The sequence below is a fragment of the Phalangium opilio genome, unplaced genomic scaffold, assembly GCF_054372755.1.
Source record: "Phalangium opilio isolate 3A_F unplaced genomic scaffold, DU_Popi_V2 ptg000090l_1, whole genome shotgun sequence".
In the NCBI taxonomy this organism is placed as follows: domain Eukaryota; kingdom Metazoa; phylum Arthropoda; class Arachnida; order Opiliones; family Phalangiidae; genus Phalangium; species Phalangium opilio.
Genome location: NW_028324195.1, coordinates 4,155,264 through 4,179,249, shown reverse-complemented (window position 1 = coordinate 4,179,249; position 23,986 = coordinate 4,155,264). Strand labels below are relative to the sequence as shown.

The 23,986-nt window shown below is 37.5% G+C and overlaps 1 protein-coding gene across 1 annotated transcript in view; it reads right to left on the bottom strand.

The window, feature by feature from the left end:
- LOC149645069 (uncharacterized) overlaps positions 1–13,565 on the bottom strand; it is a 90,746-nt gene extending 77,181 nt beyond the window's left edge. Inside the window, exons 1-3 of the mRNA XM_089850421.1 lie at positions 13,405–13,565; positions 11,762–12,182; positions 10,935–11,071 (exon numbers count right to left, since the gene is read on the bottom strand). Of these exons, the coding sequence (XP_089706547.1) occupies positions 10,988–11,071; positions 11,762–12,182; positions 13,405–13,565 (666 nt within the window). The 3' untranslated portion in view covers positions 10,935–10,987. The remainder of the gene's footprint in view (positions 1–10,934; positions 11,072–11,761; positions 12,183–13,404) is intronic.
- Positions 13,566–23,986: the final 10,421 nt, after the last annotated feature.

Here is a 23,986-nt window from a genome sequence, read left to right as displayed (position 1 = left end):
CCCCGGGTACTGGTGGGTGTTTGTAGGTACTTGTGGGTGTTTGTAGGTACTTGTGGGTGTTTGTAGGTACTTGTGGGTGTTTGTAGGTACTTGTGGGTGCTTGTAGGTACTTGTGGGTGCTTGTAGGTACTTGTGGGTGCTTGTAGGTGCTTCTGGGTGCTTGTAGGTGCTTCTGGGTACTTGTAGGTACTTGTAGGTGCTTGTAGGTACTTGTGGGTGCTTGTAGGTACTTGTGGGTGCTTGTATGTACTTGTAGGTACTTGTGGGTGCTTGTAGGTACTTGTAGGTACTTGTGGTTACTTGTGGGTGCTTGTGGGTGCTTGTGGTTACTTGTGGGTGCTTGAAGGTACTTGTAGGTACTTGTGGGTGCTTGTAGGTACTTGTAGGTGCTTGTGGTTGATTGTGGTTGATTGTGGGTGGTTGATTGTGGTTGATTGTGGGTGCTTGAAGGTACTTGTAGGTACTTCTGGGTGCTTGTGGTTACTTGTGGGTGCTTGAAGGTACTTTTAGGTACTTGTGGGTGCTTGTGGTTACTTGTGGGTGCTTGAAGGTACTTGTGGGTGCTTGAAGGTACTTGTGGGGACTTGTCCTGGGTACTTGTGGGTGTTTGTAGGTACTTGTGGGTACTTGCCACGGATGCCTCTGGGTGCTTGCAGGTACTTGCCCCGGGGGCTTGCAGGTACTTGCCCCGGGTGCTCCTGGGTGCTTACCCCGGGTGCTTGTAGGTACTTGCCCCGGGTGCTTGTAAGTACTTGCCCCGGGTGCTTGTAGGTACTTGCTCCGGGTGATTGTAGCTACTTGCTCCGGGTGATTGTAGGTACTTGATCCGCATGCTTGTAGGTACTTGCCCCGGGTGCTTGTAGGTACTTGCCCCGGTTGCTTGTAGGTACTTGCCCCGGGTACTTGTAGGTACTTTTCCTCCTCCATAGGATTAACATTACACTAAATTTTGGAAGCTCGTATCTCTGGTTTTATTAGAGATACGGGGATATCCTTTGATTATGTAATAGTCCTATTTGCCCCTTCCCTCCTTTGTTAACATTTGCTCCATGGGATACTCCATATACGGGAAAAACATGGAAAACTCAGGGAAGTATATGGGGAAAAGCCTGGAAATCTCAGGGAAATTTGTTTTCCAAAAGTTGTATGAAGCTTGTTTTGGAACATATGTTATAAACTCATGGTTTCAGTTATATAAAGTTTTACCAAGAAGCGATATCTAGTTTACTAGAGAGAAGGTATTAGATGCCTAAGTATTCGCCCGCCATAGTCCCAGTCCCACTTTCAAAATACAAGGGGGGACGTAAAAGGAGGCCGGGCTATTTCGCCTCTCGGCAGTCGGAAAATACGTAGTTTTCGTCATTCGCGTCGCGTTTACGTGAGTTTTCTGGTTCGTGACCAAATAAGCATTTTTTAAACTGGACATTAGGCCAGTGACTTTCCTGACTTGGAATAAATAAACTGGTCCGTTGCCAGTGACTTTCCTGACTTGGAATAAATAAACTGGTCCGTTACCATTGACCAGAGCACGTCGTCTGCTAAACTAAAGAAGTGGATAATTAAAATATTAGAATTTTAATGTGTGGAGTCTGATTACCCTTGAACTTTCTTAGTAGTCTCGTGGACCACTGACCCCCCTCCGATTTAATTTTTGAACTGGACCAAAAAATTTTAAACTGGTCATTTGCCCTGTGTCACCGCCTTATTTCCCACGCTGGCGCGAGTTGCTTTGCGTTGTCGAGTGCGTGATGGAGTTGGCTATGCCTGGAGTCCCAACCTTGAAGGAGAGAGGAATGGAGTAGAAACCCCCATACCTATAGCGTTGCCTGTGTACCCCCACCTACGGCAACATAGTCCTTTCAGCATCCTCAGCGGTTAGGTAGGGTCGTACTGGACGAAATTGTAAAGGGCGCTCCCTCTATCTTCAAAATAGAAGCTAGTTCTCATACAAATAAAATGGTGCTCCGCGGCAGCACTTAGCAATTGCCTACCGAAGGGTAGGGGCGTGGGCGGGGTACATAGGTAGAGATACGGTGCCGCAGGTCGCCCATCATCATTTCCAATCCATCTCAACTTCCTTATCACTGTCCCAACCCCCGCGACTTCCAACCACTAGCATAGCCCACTCGATCACGCTCTCTTTTCCCAGGCTACATATTTTGAAGATGGCACTTTTTAGGCGTATTAACAATCTTGGATCATCTTGGTGAACTTTTAGGGTAGCCCTGACTATATTTTGTTTAAGGTTTTAAGCTTCATATCAAACAGACGTTAGTTTATGCTACAAAAAAAGTGTGAAATTGAAAATCTCGGATCGTCTTTATGAAGTTTTAAGGATATCGGAATTTCATATTGGGCTTATGACAATTTTGAGCTAAATGATAAACGGTTATAAATCAGCAATTTTAAAAATTTTGTAAAATTGTCAATTTGGTCCTATTTATGGAATTTTTAGGGGGCGCCTCGCGTTTCAATGAATGATTGTAATAAATTGTATTATGTTAATTACAATAAGAATACAAACTTTTATTGATTTACGTTTTTTTTGAAGTATCATTATAAATAAATGTCTGATTGAGCGAAAGTTATGGTCCCCTATATATATTTGTTTCTGCTTAGTTAATTAAAATGAAGACTGAAGGAACAGATATTAATCAAAAATGTCTTGATTATAATCAAGACCTAAAAAGTATCGATAAGACTGAGGTTATCACTTGTCTGAAGGATCAGATATTAATTTATCTTTTTAATTGAAACTTAAATGCATGCTTAAGAAAAAACAACGTTCCATTACCGTTTTCCGTTGAAATAAATTATTTAACTGGTAATCAATTTCAAAAATTTACTTATCTCGGCTTTTCGACCACAATTCCATTCCCCGAAAACATTTTATCATTACATTAATTACTTTTGGGAGATAACGTGTCAAAATAACCTATAAAACAATAAAAAACTGTAATAGCGGTCTGTTAAGCCATGACAACAACCTTTTAAAAGTTATAAGGACTATATAACCCTTTCGAGACTAACAGGACCTGAGCAAACTATAGCTTAACCTGCTACTAGTACGAACAGATGTAAACTGGAGTTGAAATTTCATCATGTGCGACCTGTGGCCCAGAAACTCTCCCATAGTCCCAATGTGTGTAGAACATAATTTTTTTCGCTGTTATCTGCCAAAATCAATCTTTCTAGGTAGTGCCGCCTCCTCACTTGAATATTTCATGATATAATAAGGTTTGAACGAACAAAATTCTAGATTACTATTTTCACTACCATGTCCCTCTGCTACCTTGAAGCCAGAGCTGTGCTAATTAATTAGTTAGCTAATTGAATTTCTAATTAATTAGCAAAATTTACTAATTGAAAATGGTAATTGAATTTTAATTACCTTAGTGCTAATTGAGAAGTAATTCTAATTAATTAGCATGAATCGGAAAGGTAATTATCTAATTAAAATTTAATTAGATTTAGGATTAACTAATTAGCCAATTGAATTTTCAATTAATCTTTTACGCCAATTTGTTGTAAAAAAATCGAGGAATTAACTCTTGATTCATCTATTTGAATATGAAAAAGCCTTATTATATCGATGAGGAAACCTTAGTGCTACTCTAAATTTTTCAGCTCCTCAAACATGAGAAATTTCGTAGTTCGCAACTGCCCCATGTCGAAATTTCGACTGTTTTACCTACTCGAATTAATAGCAGTGCGCATGTATTTACTACTCAGGAGTCCATTATAGGAACTGTGGCAAGAAAATGAAGAAATGAGACAAATTTTAACATGACGGAAGGCTCGAGGCTTGTCTCATTCTTCGAGAATAATTCATGGCTTCCGTACCCGTTTTTCAATGGCATTAAAACATTAAACTTTGCATTACCAAAGTACTAAATCCATGGGCACTTTTAAACTTTCATGTTTACTTATGGTTTCTTTTTTACCTTAATTAGACAAGTAATTAATTAGAAATTAGTAATTCTAATTAATTAGTTTGATAAATTAATGCCTAATTTCTAATTGAATTGAATTAGTTTCTATGTCTAATTGCTAATTGGCTAATTAATTAGTTCATAAATATTTCCCTAATTGCTAATTCTAATTCAATTAGTTGTCAGCTAATTAGCACAGCTCTGCTTGAAGCAAACTTTCATCTCTTCTTGCTGCTCATTGCCGGTGCCATTCCCTTGACTTTCTGTTCGTTATAACTACTATCATGAGTTTATTTATTTCAAACCAAGATATAAAAAAATGAATTCTTTTTCCTTTTGTGCTACTTAGAATTTACAAATGTATATAACGTTGTGCCGTGCCATATCAAATAGTCTCTAACCATTGTTAGAAACTAGAGAGAGAAATTGGGCAGTAACACTGATCATGCCCCGAACTAGGAGAAAGAACAATACGACGGTTCACTAAAGTACACTTGATATTACATCATTTTGCAAAAACCGCGAGTAAAAATGTTACTGTCCCTATTGAATTTGCCGCCATTGGTTTTAGAATAATTAAAATGTTCCACTGCGAAGCGTGCTGGTCACGAATGGGGATGTAACGTCTTTAGGAACCTTTTAAAACGCAAAAACCATACACGTACTCTCCCAAAAGTAATTAATGTAATGATAAAATGTTTTCGGGGAATGGAATTGTGGTCGAAAAGCCGAGATAAGTAAATTTTTGAAATTGATTACCAGTAAAATAATTTATTTCAACGGAAAACGGTAATGGAACGTTGTTTTTTCTTAAGCATGCATTTAAGTTTCAATTAAAAAGAAAAATTAATATCTGATCCTTCAGACAAGTGATAACCTCAGTCTTATCGATACTTTTTAGGTCTTGATTATAATCAAGACATTTTTGATTAATAAATTATTAGATTTTGTACTAGTGTTGAAGCCTTTATGGTTCCATCAGGTATTTCAATTTCATTTTTCACACTCGATAAATTTACAAGTGGGGACCTTCACGGTCATTTTAACAGACAAGTGGGGTCTTTTAAACACACATTTTCAAATTTCATGTATATTATAATTTTATAGTTAAAATATTGATTATCAGAATGAAATTTAAGTAATCAGTCCTATTTCTAGCTTAACACTTAAGTTTTGAGCTAATTTCAGGTTTACAAGTGGGGACCTAAACCGTCTTCCAACCTTATATCTGGGGACATTTGTGTATAAATTATTAGATATTGGACTAGTTTCGAAGCCTATATGGTTCCATCAGGTATTTCAATTTCATTTTTCACACTCGATAAATTTACAAGAGGGGACCTTCACAGTCATTTCAACAGACAAGTGGGGTCTTTTAAACACACATTTTCAAATTTCATGTATATTATAATTTTATAGTTTAAATATTGATTATTATAATGAAATTTAGGTAATCGGACCTTTTAAAGGCTTAACACGTAAGTTTTGAGCTGATTTCAGGTTTACAAGTGGGGACCTAAACAGTCTTCCAACCTTATATCTGGGGACATTTGTGTATAAATTATTAGATTTTGTACTGGCGTCGAAGCCTATATGGTTCCATCAGGTATTTCAATTTCATTTTTCACACTCGATAAATTTACAAGTGGGGACCTTCACGGTCATTTCAACAGACAAGTGGGGTCTTTTAAACACACATTTTCAAATTTCATGTATATTATAATTTTATACTTTAAATATTGATTATTATAATGAAATTTAGGTAATCGGACCTTTTAAAGGCTTAACACTTAAGTTTTGAGCTAATTTCAGGTTTACAAGTGGGGACCTAAACCGTCTTCCAACCTTATATCTGGGGACATTTGTGTATAAATTATTAGATTTTGAATTAGTGTCGAAGCCTATATGGTTCCATCAGGTATTTCAATTTCATTTTTCACACTCGATAAATTTACAAGTGGGGACCTTCACGGTCATTTCAACAGACAAGTGGGGTCTTTTAAACACACATTTTCTAATTTCATGTATATTTTAATTTTATAGTTTAAATAATGATTATTATAATGAAATTTAGGTAATCGGACCTTTTAAAGGCTTAACACGTAAGTTTTGAGCTGATTTCAGGTTTACAAGTGGTGACCTAAACAGTCTTCCAACGTTATATCTGGGGACATTTGTGTGTAAATTATTAGATTTTGTACTAGTGTTGAAGCCTTTATGGTTCCATCAGGTATTTCAATTTCATTTTTCACACTCGATAAATTTACAAGTGGGGACCTTCACGGTCATTTTAACAGACAAGTGGGGTCTTTTAAACACACATTTTCAAATTTCATGTATATTATAATTTTATAGTTAAAATATTGATTATCAGAATGAAATTTAAGTAATCAGTCCTATTTCTAGCTTAACACTTAAGTTTTGAGCTAATTTCAGGTTTACAAGTGGGGACCTAAACCGTCTTCCAACCTTATATCTGGGGACATTTGTGTATAAATTATTAGATATTGGACTAGTTTCGAAGCCTATATGGTTCCATCAGGTATTTCAATTTCATTTTTCACACTCGATAAATTTACAAGTGGGGACCTTCACAGTCATTTCAACAGACAAGTGGGGTCTTTTAAACACACATTTTCAAATTTCATGTATATTATAATTTTATAGTTTAAATATTGATTATTATAATGAAATTTAGGTAATCGGACCTTTTAAAGGCTTAACACTTAAGTTTTGAGCTGATTTCAGGTTTACAAAGGCGGACCTAAACAGTCTTCCAACCTTATATCTGGGGACATTTGTGTATAAATTATTAGATTTATTACTAGTGTCGAAGCCTATATGGTTCCATCAGGTATTTCAATTTCATTTTTCACACTCGATAAATTTACAAGTGGGGACCTTCACAGTCATTTCAACAGACAAGTGGAGTCTTTTAAACACACGTTTTCTAATTTCAATTATATTTTAATTTTATAGTTTAAATATTGATTATTATAATGAAATATAGGTAATCGGACCTTTTAAAGGCTTAACACGTAAGTTTTGAGCTGATTTCAGGTTTACAAGTGGGGACCTAAACAGTCTTCCAACCTTATATCGGGGGACATTTGTGTATAAATTATTAGATTTTGAATTAGTGTCAAAGCCTATATGGTTCAATCAAGTATTTCAATTTCATTTTTCACACTCGATAAATTTACAAGTGGGGACCTTCACAGTCATTTCAACAGACAAGTGGGGTCTTTTAAACACACATTTTCAAATTTCATGTATATTTTAATTTTATAGTTTAAATATTGATTATCAGAATGAAATTTAAGTAATCAGTCCTATTTCTAGCTTAACACTTAAGTTTTGAGCTAATTTCAGGTTTACAAGTGGGGACCTAAACCGTCTTCCAACCTTATATCTGGGGACATTTGTGTATAAATTATTAGATTTTGTACTAGTGTCGAAGCCTATATGGTTCCATCAGGTATTTCAATTTCATTTTTCACACTCGATAAATTTACAAGTGGGGACCTTCAGAGTCATTTCAACAGACAAGTGGGGTCTTTTAAAAACACATTTTTTAATTTCATGTATATTTTAATTTTATAGTTTAAATATTGATTATTATAATGAAATTTAGGTAATCGGACCTTTTAAAGGCTTAACACGTAAGTTTTGAGCTGATTTCAGGTTTACAAGTGGGGACCTAAACAGTCTTCCAACCTTATATCTGGGGACATTTGTGTATAAATTATTAGATTTATTACTAGTGTCGAAGCCTATATGGTTCCATCAGGTATTTCAATTTCATTTTTCACACTCGATAAATTTACAAGTGGGGACCTTCACAGTCATTTCAACAGACAAGTGGAGTCTTTTAAACACACGTTTTCTAATTTCAATTATATTTTAATTTTATAGTTTAAATATTGATTATTATAATGAAATATAGGTAATCGGACCTTTTAAAGGCTTAACACGTAAGTTTTGAGCTGATTTCAGGTTTACAAGTGGGGACCTAAACAGTCTTCCAACCTTATATCTGGGGACATTTGTGTATAAATTATTAGATTTTGTACTAGTGTCGAAGCCTATATGTTTCCAACAGGTATTTCAATTTCATTTTTCACACTCGATATATTTACTAGTGGGGACCTTCACAGTCATTTCAACAGACAAGTGGGGTCTTTAAAACACACATTTTCTAATTTCATGTATTTTTTAATTTTATAGTTTAAATATTGATTATTATAATGAAATTTAGGTAATCGGACCTATTAAAGGCTTAACACTTAAGTTTTGAGCTGATTTCAGGTTTACATGTGGGGACCTAAACCGTCTTCCTACCTTATATCTGGGGACATTTTTTGATTACACACTTTCAAGATCCACGCAGTGACTTCATTGACAAGTGGGGACTTTCACCTAGCGACATCTATATCTGAAATTTCAAAGTAATCTGGAATTAAGGTCCCCATTTATGCGGTGAAAATATCGTGTGTTTTCAGGTCCCTACATATAAATGTCTTGGGTTCTTTTTCCACAGCGAGTGTTTAATTATATGCTTTACGGCGCTCAACAAATTATGAAATACTCTTTTTAATGAACTATAGTTAATTGGGTCCTCAGATGTCAATCACTCCTTACCGGTCCCCAAGTGTCAATCGTGTGCTCGTATGGGTGTACTTGTGGGTGTTTGTAGGTACTTGTGGGTGTTTGTAGGTACTTGTGGGTGTTTGTAGGTACTTGTGGGTGTTTGCAGGTACTTGTGGGTGTTTGCAGGTACTTGTGGGTGTTTGTAGGTACTTGAGGGTGTTTGCAGGTACTTGTGGGTGTTTGTAGGTACTTGAGGGTGTTTGCAGGTACTTGTGGGTGTTTGTAGGTACTTGAGGGTGCTTGTAGGTACTTGTGGGTGTTTGTAGGTACTTGTGGATGTTTGTAGGTACTTGTGGGTGTTTGTAGGTACTTGTGGGTGCTTGTAGGTACTTGTAGGTGCATGTAGGTACTTGTGGGTGTTTGTAGGTACTTGTGGGTGCTTGCCCCGGGTGCTTGTGGGTACTTGCCCCGGGTGCTTGTGGGTACTTGCCCCGGGTGCTTGTGGGTACTTGCCCCGGGTGCTTGTGGGTGCTTGCCCCGGGTGCTTGTGGGTACTTGCCCCGGGTGCTTGTGGGTACTTGCCCCGGGTGCTTGTGGGTTCTTGCCCCGGGTGTTTGTGGGTTCTTGCCCCGGGTGTTTGTGGGTTCTTGCCCCGGGTGTTTGTGGGTTCTTGCCCCGGGTGTTTGTGGGTTCTTGCCCCGGGTGTTTGTGGGTTTTTGCCCCGGGTGCTTGTGGGTTCTTGCCCCGGGTGTTTGTGGGTTCTTGCCCCGGGTGCTTGTGGGTACCCAAACTTTTAATGATTTACGTTTTTTTTTTGAAGTATCATTATAAATAAATGTCTGATTGAGCTAAAGTTATGGTCCCCTTTATAATTATATATGTTTCTGCTTAGTGCAGATTTTGAAAATGTAAAACTGTTTCTTAACATCCTTAATTAAAATGAAGACTGAAGGAACAGATATTAATCAAAAATGTCTTGATTAGAATCAAGACCTAAAAAGTATCGATAAGACTGAGCTTATCACTTGACTGAAGGATCAGATATTAATTTTTCTTTTTAATTGAAACTTCAAGGCATGCTTAAGAAAAAACAACGTTCCATTACCGTTTTCCGTTGAAATAACTTATTTTACAATCAATTTCAAAGATTTACTTATCTCGGGTTTTCGGGCACAATTCCATTCCCCCAAAACATTTTATCATTACATTAATTACTTTTTAGAGATAACGTGTCAAAATAAGCTTTAAAACAATAAAAACCTGAATGAGCGGTCTGTTTAGCCATGACCAAAACCTTCAAATCAGTGTTGCTAATGTTAGAAAGTGGATTTTCCCACTTCCATTTTAAAAATTTGCCGCATTTCCCACACCCCCTCTTTTACAGTCATATTTATCTGGACTATTTTATTAACTAAGTTTTATATGGAATATCACTCCGCATGGTTTTGACAATATGTACAAATGCTATAGAGCTTTAAAATTCTCAAAATATGCTTTCTTTTTTTTTCAGTGCCAAACTTAAAATCACCGAATTTATTTCAAAATGTCGTTTGAAATTATTAAACCGGATAAAATTTTCGAAAATTTTGCACTATTAACCCTTGAACAGGAAAATTCCGACATTCGATTGATCTCGGAAAAATATTACTTTTTCCCCACAGAGCCTAAAACCAAACCTAAATTTCCCACGATTTGGGAAATTACCCACACATTGGCAACACTGCTTTAAAAACTTACAAGAAGCACCTTTTCGAGACATGTTCTGAACAAATTAGTGCTTAACACGCTAATAGTACGACCACGGAGAATTTATGTAAACTGTAGTTGAAATATATTCATGTGCGACCTGCGGCACTGAATGGTCTCTAACCATTGTTTGAAACTAGAGAGAAAAATAGTGAGCAGCATTAATCATGTCCTGAGCTATGAGAATGAACAGTATGACTGTTGACTGAAGTACACTAGACATTACATCATTTTGCATAACCACGAGTAAAAATCTAACTGTCCCTACTTAATTTTCCGCCATTGTTTTAAAACATATCCACTGCGAAACATGCCGGGCACAAATGGGGGAACCTTTTAAAACTCAATGTCATACACGTACTCTCTCAAAAGTAATTAATGTAATGATAAAATGTTTTGGGGGAATGGAATTGTGCCCGAAAACCCGAGATAAGTAAATTTTTGAAATTGATTACTTGTAAAATAAGTTATTTCAACGGAAAACGGTAATGGAACGTTGTTTTTTCTTAAGCATGCCTTTAAGTTTCAATTAAAAAGAAAAATTAATATCTGATCCTTCAGTCAAGTGATAAGCTCAGTCTTATCGATACTTTTTAGGTCTTGATTCTAATCAAGACATTTTTGATTAATATGTGCAATGATATATAAAAATATAACACTACTTACCAATTGAACATTCATGGAATAATTTCCCTTCCTATTCATGTGCGCATTCGCCTCTACTGCTGGTGCTTTGATGAGTACGTGGGTACAGTCAATAGCACCAATACATCAGGGAAAAAACACCTGGCTCTAAATGATGCCTGTAATTACCATAGTTTGAACTTAATTTTAGTTGCCTCATAATAATTGACCAATGAAACATGTTCAGTTTTTCAGTACATTTATGAAATGACAATAAAGTTGGTATTACCAGGGAGGAAAGGGAGAAGCCGCCTAATGCTAACAGAACTCGTATCTAGCGAGTAGGGGTTGAAAACGGGGGTATGAAATACTATGTTCTCTCTCTCTCTACCTTGGGTCATTCGGTGGATCATTGAGCATGCGCGAATAGTCGCTACATGAGATAAAAACTTTGGATTTTGCGCAGTAGCGCTCGCGGTGGCCCGGGCGATACTACCCCCGTTGGCTGGGAAATTTACTTCCCCCACCCAAAAGAGAGACACCTCGCGCTATTCACGCGGCATCTCCCTTTCTCTCCCTGGTATTACGTAACAACACCGTTAACTTATTCATAAATTAATAACACTTTTGTTTTTCTCTGCATCATATTCTAACTTCTTTCCAAATGTATCTCAGAAAAGTGAATGTAAACCCATTAGATGAAACCTACGATAACGGACGCAAACCAATTCAAACTTAGTCATCTCCAAGAAGAACAATGCCAACCTAACCTCTTCACTACTTTAAGGGTGCTGAAACTGTCATGAGATTATTTTCTTTTCAAATATGTGCCGGATAAAGAAAACGCATACCAGACAAATACTACATACCTTGACTTCAGCCACTTCAGCTTCACTTTTCGGAAATTTTACAAGATGCCTCATTACTTTCAGTATAGCATTTGTCACATCCTCAATAGCTCGGCTCACAGAAGGTTGACTCATACCGTGTTCATAGTTACTGGCCAAGGCGTGTTGAAAACTGCCTGAACCGTAAAACAAAAGTGTGACAAGCTCCTCCTCCTCGACCGTCACAACATTTAAGGCTCGGTTGAGATCCTTCTTTAGTGCTGGCTCCAACTTCTTACACAACGCCTTCACTTTTTCCTTAGTTAGGCGATATTGCCGCAAAAACTCCGCATCCGGTAAAGTAAAGGCATTGCGCCTTTCACGTTGATAAATTGGTCTCTCTTCGTCGAGATCCGCAGCAACGCCAAAAATCACAAACGTATCACTGTCGTCTGCTGTGCAGTGCGTTCAGCACCATAAACGTAACCTTATTACCAGTACCTTAACCGATTCATGTATCGAAACGTTTCGATGGTTAGATTTTGAATTTGGTGCCATTTTCGATTCTATTCAGGCAATTCCCTTCTAGAGATTACACCTATCACAACCCTTATGAGAAAACGGGTCAAAACCGCCATCGCCAATTAAAAGGCTCAACTTTGATTTGGATTGACCAATGAGCGAGCTTAGGAGAGGTAGGAGGAGATTTCTTTGCCAGCTGAATTCGGCCGCAGAGGTCAGGGCTTGTACTTGGTTTTTATTAAAATCGTTTTGCTAGTGGTGTCTGCCTCAGGTCAACGTCCCGATAAAACGCTTTTGTATATAAAACAAAGTGCAAGCCATGTTTTTTAAGGAAGGAATAACAAAGCTGTATGAAGATACGTTTTTTACGAAAGGAATAAAAGACGGTTCTAATACATGTGCTGGTATTATTACCTTCACATTTCAACTAAGCGACGTCGTATAACAATGAATGTCTTTACAAATGCCGAATATGCGGATATGCACCAATGTATGGACTAGCCGAGGGGAATGCTGCGGCAGCTGTTCGTTTTTATGAGGAAAGATTTCTGCAAAGACGTTTACCAAACCGACTGACGTTCGAGGCTGTGGACAGACATTTACCACGAATCCAACCGGCTAGACCTCAACCTAGAGGGCAAGAAGTCCCAGAGGCCGTAGAAGACGAAGTCCTTACTATTTTCGAGGACGAACCAGAAGCAAGTACCCGCCAGGTGGGTAAGCGATTAGGCGTTGGTCACGTGCTCGTGTGAAAAATCCTCGAAAGTCACCAGTTTCATCCTTACCATTTTCAAAAGGTTCAAGGTTTGAATCCCGCGGACTACCCACTACGCACGGCGTTTTGCCAGTGGGTTTGTGCCTCAGATAAACGCCATTGATATCCCGCGTAGTCTGTTAGTCACAGACGAAGCTAACTTTTCGCGAGATGGTATTATTAGCCTGCATAATAAGCATCAATGGTCCCAAAGAAACCCTAGTTTCAATTTAACTAGTACAATTTAGTTAAAACGTGTGGTGCGGTATTGTAGGTGACAATTTAATTAGACCTTATTTTCTACAGCCCAGGTTAAACGGTGAGGCGTACCTACAATTCTTACAAGACGATTTACCGGAATTACTTGACGACGTGCCCTTAGCTTTGGTGCGCAGAAAGTGGTTCATGCATGACGGTGCACCACCACATTTCAGTCTCGCTGTCCGAGCTCTTCTTAACGCGACGTTCCCTTTTTCGGTGAATAGGTCGAGGTGGACCCGTGGAATGGCCTGCTCGATCACCCGTCCTTAACCCGTGCGATTTCTTCCTTTGGGGCCACTTGAAGTTCATAGTTTATTAGAGTGATGTGGACGAGTTTCGTCGACGAATCGTTAATGCCTGTCAAACTATTCGCGATACTCCAGGCATTTTCCAACGTGTTAGGGAATCGTTTGTAAGGCGTGTTCGAGTTTGCCTTAACGCGGGCGGTGAACACTTTGAACAATTCTTGTAGTATTTATTTGTTACAGATTAAGAATTAAGAACTAATAAAAAATACATTTACATTGGGATCGTATCATGGCGTATTCTCTGTGACACATCAAACACTAACGTAATGAACAAACTCAACCTTCAGTCGCAGCCATTTTACTGGGTGCTGAGAAATCTTAAAACACTATGACACTTGGTATTAGCTTTACATTACCGCCGTACGCGTACTAATACCCATTTATACCCTTCTATCTAAAGTTACAGTAGTGTTTCTCAAATGCAAGGCTATTGAAATTGTCTATGACTTCGAAATTAGTTGGGTAATGGCAATAACCCTTACTCCACATTATGGGATATTTTCTCGTTTTCGGGGCAAATGTTTAAGGGGACCATATCTCCGAAACTAAATGTTGTAGACCCCATGTTCTTTGACACGTTTCACTCAGTTTGGTCCAATAAACACGCTCCTTAATTTGTGATGGACCTTTCAAAAACACCCTGTCTATTTTGAACTTTGTTGCATTGAAATTAGGCAATCGGAGGTGGTGGCTGAAGAAGTCTCGCTATCGCGAGAACCTGAAAATATTGAACAGTCAAGTTTTAGCAACTGTTTTTAAAACGATGAAACTGTTGAAGAAGTCTCTATGTCGCAACATTCTCAAAATATAGACCAGCAGCCGAGTTCTACCAACTTGTTTGTAAACAATGAAATTGCAGTTTCCGAGGACGGAACTGCTGTGGATTCTTCAGAGGAAATAATTTCAGAGAATTTCGAGTCTTATATTGGAATTGATGGGAGAACTCTCCCAAATTTACTATATGAACCATACACACCTCCACAACGGAAATTTATGCTGCCAGAAAATTCCAAAAAATTCACGGAACTAAATGGAAATCGAATAGTGGACATCAAGCACTTTATACAATCGGTTAGGTCAGTGGACGTACACCGGTGTGAAGCCAGCAAAAACGGCGCCTTCGTTTTTCTTATTGAAAATAGAAAAGGGCTAACCTCCGAGCTGACTTTCAAGTGTGACAAATGTAAGGAATTCAAAATAATAACGACGACGAAACTTCACGACTCAATTGGTGGCAGGCATGGAGCCAGTAAATCCTCAAATGATGAAAAGAGAATTCTGTTTTTGAACGCCTTATCCGTTTGGGGTTTCGTTTCTATCGGTAGTGGTTAGGAAAATATGGATCAAGTGTTGTCGGTAATGGGTATTCTGAATATTTCAAATCCAACGTACCTAAAAAAAGAAGCAGAACTCGGACTGGTAAATTATTTATATAATTCATAAATATGCATCTAAAAGCTTTAGGCTACAAGGGCTCTTTCACACGAAGTCACTGTGGCGCACCAATATTTGTCTCGATCTAGTAACGGGGATGCTTGCAAATAAATACTTTATTCAAGCCATTCCATTGGCACGCGAAAAAATGACCTCGTGAAAATGAGATGGGACGAATTCCTGAAAAAAAAATAGTCGAATGTCCAACCTCTCGTTCAAATTTTCAAAACACCGCTCCAACATATATGCTTATTTATTTTAAAAATTTTATAGTTATGGGACTCCGCCTTAGCAAAAGAAATGATTGAAACAGGAAAACTAGAGCGACAACTGGCTATCGACTACGACGATTTAGAAGATGGAATACCGTTTATTACGATGATTATTGAGGGTCGCAACGAAGCCTCGGACATAGATATTCAGCAAAATATGGCATGGTTTGCGTAATTGGCGCCAAAACGAAAAAACTATTATTTATTGGGGTAAGAACCAAGTGTTGTTGCGCTTGCTCCATGTACAATGAAAATCCAAACCCACCCCATCACAAGTGCTTTAAAAATTATGAGGGATCGTATCCCGCTATGGAATCTGATATTTTGATTGAAGGTTTTCAAAAGAGCAAAGATATTCACGGCGTGGAATACAGAACAATTATTGGCGACGGTGATTCTTCAGTGCACAAGAAACTGAAAGAGTCCGTTTCTTACGGATCAAAGATAAAGAAAAGTGAATGCGCGAATCACGTTTTAAGAAATTATCGATCCAAGTTATATAATTTGGCGAAATCAACTAAAGAGCTTTCTCAGGCTAGAATAGTGAAGATGGGGAAGGGTGTAAGAGGGGCTATTGCTAATGTGGCGAAAGAAATTAAAAAATAAATATTTGAGAACAAAAACAGTAAAGAGAAAATCTTGGAACTCGCTACAACTTTTAAATATATCGCGGACCAGTTAAGAATGGACATGAGAAATGTTCATTGTAACGTGTTTGGGCGCTACACATGGTGTAGGGCTTACTATTGCAAAATGTTGGAAAAGACAACTCGAAGCATTTATCCAAAGCCATAGACATTGTTGGAAGCGTCCCAGGGAAAGGGTTCAAGATATGGCTTCTTCTCTTCTGGACAACGAATCAAACAACTTGGCCAAGAACTACATGTCCCTGGTCGCAAAGGCCGTCGGTGGGAAACAGATTTGTTTCAATAGAAGGGGGTCTTATTTTACCAGGTGTACGGCGGCTGCCTTGCAATTCCATTTAGGAAGAGAGTGGCATGTAAAAACAGTCAGAGCTATAAATAATGCGAGTCCTTATCAAACAATTAAAAATCACGCCTCCAGAATTGAAAAACAGAAGAAGTTGAAGAAGAGGTCACTAGCAAAAGAAATGGATGAAATGGAAGAAACAGTGAAAAAGAGCAATATCGACCCGAAGAATTATGTTCCACATTCAGAGACGCCAGACATGGATACGGAAAATATGGAAAGAAGAAGAAATGAAATTTTGAAGGAATTGTCAGTGACTCCGGAGGAAAGAAATGTCATAGAAAGAAGTACAGTAGACCAGGCTGCATATAACGAATGGAAAATGCAAAGATCAAAGCGCCTTACCGCTTCAAAGAGAAAGCCAGATACTGGTTACGGTACGCTAGTGCAACAATTAGTTCATCCGAAGACATTTTCAAGCTATGCTATTGAATGGGGCAAATCGAAAGAAAAGGATGACATAGAAGAGTACCAGACAATGAAGAATGTATCGGTAAAGCCAAGCGGATTGTTTGTTGATTTGAAAAATGGGTACTTAGCTGCTTCTCCGGATGGCCTAGTTGGAAATGATGGTATTATTGAAGTAAAATTTCCTTACCTCGACATATCCATCCACGCGACGCACCATCAAAACTACCGGCATTTTGCTCAAAGCTGTAAAATGGACATCTTCAATTAAAGAAAACCCACGATTATTATATTCAAATTCAAGGCTCACTTCACATTGCAGAAAAAAACTATTGTGACTTCGTAATTTGGACCCCTCGGGGCATGGAAGTAGAAAGAATTTTCAAAGAAAATAAATTCTGGGAACAGAAGCTCGAAAAACTAAAAGAATTTTATCTAAAATGCATGCTGCGTGAGATAATAGGTTCACGGTATTTGCGATCAATGCCAATACGTGAACCCGAAAATCTACCCGGAAATAAAGAAAAAATAAAAGCCAAGGTACATACCGAAACCAAAAAAGTGACGAAAGTTTCAAACAAATATAAAAAAAGGAGAAAGATTCTTCGAAACCAAACACAAAAAAGGGGGTTTCTTGCAAACGAGAAACAAAAAAGGGGGTTTCTTGCAAACGAGAAACAAAAAAGGGGGTTTCTACCAAACTAAAAACAAAAAAAGCGGTTTCTACCAAACCAGAAACAAAAAAGCGATTTCTTCTAAACCAAAAAGCAAGGAGAGGGCGTGTGTAAATTCACAAAACAAGGCGAAACCACTTAATGAAACAAAACCCCAAAAATTTGAAACTGCTCGCAAATCATGCAAACGTAAATCCAATCAGCCAAAGGATGTGGGTAGAATAAAGCGCGTTAAAAATAAACTATAACCATTTCTGTAAAAGAAACTTTTTTCCCACGTTATGCTAAAAATTCCAAATTAACTTTAAGTCTTGTCCCAAATTTATTTGTAATTTTGAAACTAATTTGAAAATGAATTAAAAATTATTTCGTCACCAAACGCAAGTATATTTATTGTAGTTTTTTAGCCTCATCGTATGATGTATATAAACGATGGTGCTCTTAGTTGCCTAGAGATATTTCCAGAAAAAGGGGCTCAGGAAGGTTTTGGTAACCGAAGGGAATATGGAGCTATAGTTTACGAAATAAGGTCGGGAACACTAAGGTGATAGGTGAAATCCTAAAACACCTGTCAAAGCTACTAAAAGATAACATAGTTCACTCTAAATTTCCATGGTCACTAAGTAGGTGGGTATGCTTTATGTCTATGACAGAAAGAGCTAACACGAAGAGTAGATTACTATAATCGTACACACAGAAGTATCATAGTGAGACATACAAAAATTCCCTGGGCTCACAATTTATTAGAATCCACATTTTGATGTAAAAAGGAGACATTGCGAAGGTCACAAAATAATCATTCTGGTTTTTAAAACGAAAACTAGATTATAAGGGGTAGCTCTCCGACTTTATGATACCCTTGCTAGTGCTGAAATGATGAATCTCAACCGGAAATTTGACAGTAATTAGCTCCTCGAGGTTTGATAGTTAAATGAAATCTGAGTGACTAGCTCCTTGTACTTCTAGTTATGAACTTCTAATACTAAGCAAAGGAAACTGGTTTATCTAGAGAGTTTTCTCCTTTTATAATCCTCAACTCGCCGAGCCACCCCTGTGTTGAAGTGTCTCGGCTGGTCCGGCGCCTCCCGCCAATGTCGCCAGTGCTGTATTGTTATCCCTTGTCAATCACGGCTTAGGATTGTAAATTTCAGTGTTCTCGCGCGTAGAATTCAAACAAAAATATATCCTGGCAAACACCGTTAAGAGACGAATTTCAGCGCCATCTAGTAATTTTTTCTCGAAACACAAAATTTTCTTCCACCTTAATGTATACCTATTACAGCGTGGTAGCGATAAGAAAGCGTTTTGCTTAAAATTTTTGTAAAGGTAGTTTAAAAATTAATAATTATTTTCTTCAATTTTTTCTTAATTATCTAAAATATAAAAATAAACAAATTAAAGTAAGACTATAGTTTTTATTTGAGAAATAATATAAAAGTTCTAATATAATACAAAAGTTCTATAAATTGTCCTTGTAAACTTTCTACGCACTCTGCAGAAATTAAGCTCACCAATTTTGTGCTTTTCCTCCTGCCACATTTAACATTAAAGGGTATGCGCAGCTTTATTTGAAAAACCTTTCATTCATTTAAAAAAAGATAGAGTTTCTTTCAAAGAATTGATAAATATCAAAATTTTAACTCTCCGATTAGTAGTTATTTCGGAATATGTATTTAAATATGTAGAGTTCCTACCCCCATTTTTTAAAATAGGCCGCCATCTAACAATGTGTATGACGTCAGCAACAGGCATTTCACTAGGGGGTATTTGGATCGGGACTCGGGGAAAATTAAATCTTCAGTTGGGAGTCCCGGAGTCCCCACCACTACTATCGTATAATGAAGCGTCGTCTGCATTGATTCTTATAAAAACTTAACGGTTTCCTATTGAAGACCTACATAGTAAATTTTGCGGAAAGTTTGTTAATTAACCTCAGCCTGTAATGTCTTCAAGTTCGAGTAGTGAGTCGGATAATCCTGTCGATGTTTTGTCGGATTTTTCGATTACCTTAAGTGGTTCGTCTGAGTCTGACGGGGAGGGTGCTGTATTAGGCGTAGGCAGGGTTCATACGAAATTTCCAAAGCCAATTTCCCTGATATTTCCAGGTTTTCCAGAGTACTTCTTATAAATTTCCAGGTGCATTTTTTACATTGGAGGAGTGTTATAATTTCAAACAGGGTAACCAGACTATACCTACAACCATATGTTTACCATTCCTTGTTAGGTTATAATAGACAGGACCAAAATACAGAATTCCATACACCGAAGAAATATATTTCTCTCCACTGAGACAACTAACATCGATTTTTTTCGTGCACCAAATTAGATTATGGGTCCCACTGAAGTGTATTTGTTTCACTTTATTTAATTTCCCTGATTTTTTGGGAAAAAAAATTAATTTTCCCTGATTTTTCGAAGAAATTTTCATTTTCCCTGATATTTCCCTGATTTTTTTCCTCTACACCAATTTTCCTGATATTTCCAGGTTTTCCCTGTTTTCCATGTTCGTATGAACCCTGGTAGGATACACGGAAATCTAGGTGCTCAACCCTATCAGTTTGAACCTGAGGCGCGAGTTAACCAGCCACCAGATGAAATTGCCCAGGAGCCAGAGATAGACATATTTGATATTTATTTTATATTTAATTTAGAAACTAAAAAGTACACGCTTTAAACAAGCAAAGATTTAAGGCGGGCCGGTAGCCGTAAATAGTAGCAGACGACACATAACATCAATTGGGAGTCCGCCGACTCAGCGGATTCCCATTTTTCCGTTGTCTGACGTCAATCCCCCAAAAAACAAGCTGGGAAGCCAAGGGTATAGCATATTCCAGAACGGTGTTTTGGCGATTTTTAAATTAATTTTAAGTGTAGAAATGTTTGTTAAATTAAATTAAAAACTTGATATTTAGAAAGAAGAGACTCGAAAGTTTAAGTTTAGTCTATTTTAGATAAAAAATATGATATGAAATTAAAGCTGCCCATACCCTTTAAAATTCGAATCGGGAACGGCACTTTTTATCCTAGGAGAGCGGTAGCTCTCTTAGATAAGACCTCATACTGCTCTTAATGTATAAGGAGGGTTTTTTGTTTGGATGTAGTTTTTTTGTATTGTATTAATTGTTTCGAAAAAATTCCACAGAACTACAATTCCGGCCCTAAATATGTGGTTAAAATTTCAAAAAGATCCATTAATTAGTTTATTTTATAAAAAATAAAGTTGCTAAGGGTGGTTTTCATTTCCATAAAATTAATCCGCCCTTTTGATGAGACAGTTAAATTTTCCCATAGAAATAACATGGAGTTTTTCTCAAATTTAGCCCTTTTGAAAAGAAATATTCGTTTGTTACGTTTGGGAAAGGTTTTATATCAAAATATAAACCTTTTTCTAGAAATAAATTGAAGGTTTTTGAGAAAAGTAAGTGCTAAATTTCAGGTTTTTTTAATCATGCTTTGACTTACGTTGTGCAGGCTACGTCATTTATGACGTAAGTTTGGAGACTATGTTAAGAGGGAGAAACTAAATCTTTTGGGCAATGGCCGCGCTTTGTCATCTTAAAGATTATTTTTGAACTTTGAGAGCGTTGTTGAGCTTTGAAAGATCTGATTTTATTATTTTTTGTAAGTAATACTTTATTTTGATTCAATACCAAAAAAATTTAAGGGTACGATTTAGTCAATAATTTATGAATTAAATTTCATTTATTGAGAGCTAAGCCTCGGTCTTAGCAATAGTAGTTTTCGGCTGTAGGTAGTTCGGTAGTAGAGAGCTGCATTTCAGTTTCAAACGTTACCATTTCCATACCATTTTTGTTCATATTTTTGTTTACCAATTCCACCCATATTTTTCATCAACCTCCCCATCCGTTACCGATTCGTGGTTTCCAAATACCAACCATTCCCATTCCCTATTAAGAAACGTTATTGCATTTCCAACCATTACCGAAATGAACAATAGCAAAAAACCATTTCTTTACCATAGTGTTCGAAAGAATATAACCCTTGAGCGTCTTGGTTTGGCCCAGAATTACCACTGAAATACTGGTTCTTCATCGGGAATTTTAGTAAAAATAAGGGGGCTGAACAACTGTACTAAAATCTGACTGGACTGAGGGACTCCTGCTCGCCCGTCGCCAAGTACCATGAATCACTTCCCAAAATATTTATTCCGAGAATTTAGCGCGAAAACTTACAATGGACTGATTGACAGCTACTATAGCCGTGAATCTTGTGTGCTAAAGTAATAGGGGGATGAGCTAGAAGACGGTACTGTTAGCTTAGCCAGCTAGGCTACAACAAACTAAGTGAGATGAGTAGTAGAGGCACCTATATTATATTGCCATATACCGTCTAGTACAGTCAAAGGCAGAGAGCTGCCATTACTCAGTGGCAAAAACCTTTTTAAGTCTTTTAAGAATAGAGTAGTGTCGGTAGAGAGGCGAGTAGTCTGTGTACCCCTCCCTCTAGGCGCGCTTTTGTAAGAGGGGATACTGTACTTGCCTGGATGGGGGGATGACACTGAGCTAAGAGATAGAAGGGTATGACGTTTGCATACGTAGAACTGACATTACTCTATTTAGGATCTTCCATAGAAAATAGGTTCCATCCATTCACCAACCATTTCCAAACTAAAATGTATATCAATTTAACCACTTCCATTCCATATTGGTTGTTTTCCATCCATTCCCGATCCGAATATGTGATATTACTAGAAAAACCACTCATTCCCACGGTTTTCCATGGTTACCGCGGTAAATGGAAATTTACCGTTTCCATGCAGCTCTCTATTCGGTAGGTAGGAGATATTTACAGCCATATCCATTTTGTTTAGACAATACGTCGTCCGCTCTGCCTATGATCGAGCTTAAGCCTTAAGGGAAATTTTTTCACTCTTCATATGAAAGAAGGGGCTAATTTGGTCTAATTTTATTTTTTTCGTAAGTTTAACTTAATTATAATTTATTTCAAAAGAATTTAAAGTTAGATTTTAGCCGATAATTTATAAATTCATTGATTTTAGTAAGCATCGGTTCAAAAGTTCAAGACAGCTGTTAGTGTCAGCTCGTTGTAGTTAGAAGACATCCATTGTACTTAACTCTAAAATTACGGACCACCACGCGATATTAAGTAACATTCCTCACATACGCGAAATAAAAAAAAATAATTTAAGCAATGTAAAAATAACCAAAGAGATTAACTACAAAAATCTATTTAAAAATATTGAGAAAGAAACATGGAGCGATGTCTTTAATCAGAACAAGCTTAATGATGCCACTAATACATTTATAGAAATATTAAAGATAAACTGAGAAACATTTAACTAGTAGTAAAAACGAAACATATTAGCTATTCTTATAAAAAAAAACAAAAATTAAAACCTTGGATAACTTACCCTCTGATTACATCAATAAGGAAACGAGACTCCCTAGCTAAACGTTTGCAAGTCGAACCGTTTAATACTGCCTTAAAAACATTATAAGAAATATCGGAACAAATTGACACAACTATTAAGAATTGTTAAAAATTAATATTATAAAACCAAAATAAACATGTACAATCGCGATCCAAAAACGATACGAGAGACTATTAATGAGTCCACTAATCATAACCCCATAGAGAAAATCATATATAAAGGCCAAGAATATCAAAGTGACAAACAGCCAAAGGAAATAGCAAATTGCTTTAAAGTGTATTTCTCCTCAATAGGGAGAGGGCGTTTGTCAGGGAGGGAAAGAACATCCGACGTCATTTTATACCTCTACTTAGGGGAGCGTTTGTAGGCGCGACACTGAAATTCCCCTGTTAGGGGGATGGAATCGAGGTAAGAGATATAAGCCTATGACGTGGCAAGAATGGGTTTGCCCTCTCCCTATAGGTGAAAATCTAGCAAATGACATACTATCTAACAATAACGACCCCTCGCAAAGTCTTAATACTAACAATAACAACCCCAAGTCTATATTTTTCTCGCCGATAGATTCGAGAGATAGCACAACAATAATAGCATCCTTAAAAAATCGAAATCTAACGGGCACGACGACATAGATATTAAAACTTTAAAAAAATTGAACCAGTAACTATCAAGGCCACTCTCGCACATAATAAATTTATCACTCAAAAAAGGAATCTTTCCGGACATACTAAAGAGAGCAATAATTATACCGATTTTTTAAAGCTGGGAACAAAACCGAAATTGGAAATTACCGTTCAATAGCTCTTCTCAGTAACATCTCAAAAATATCCAATAAGTCCATTCCCAATGCAATATCTTCCAGGACGTGAAATCGTACTGGTATTGTTCCCATCTGAGTCCCAAGATCCACCTCTAAATCTATGTATCTCAACGAAGTACCGGAGAAACCCTTCTGTATCCCTGTGACACTCATTGGTTGGGAACTATCAATGAAACAACTTCCAGCTTTTGTACAAAGTCCCGGGCAATAAGACAGTGGTCTGCACCACTATCAATTTAGGCAACGCAAGGTTTGCATGCATTGTGAATTACAATTCCCTTCAGTCGGCTATATTGAAAACCCTCCTCCCGGACTGAATGAATCTGTATACGATCGTTTGTAGACCGGCGCACATCCTGAGACCCCTCCAAGATGTGTCCTAAGCGTTTCCCTGTCTCTGCGCAGGTCCCT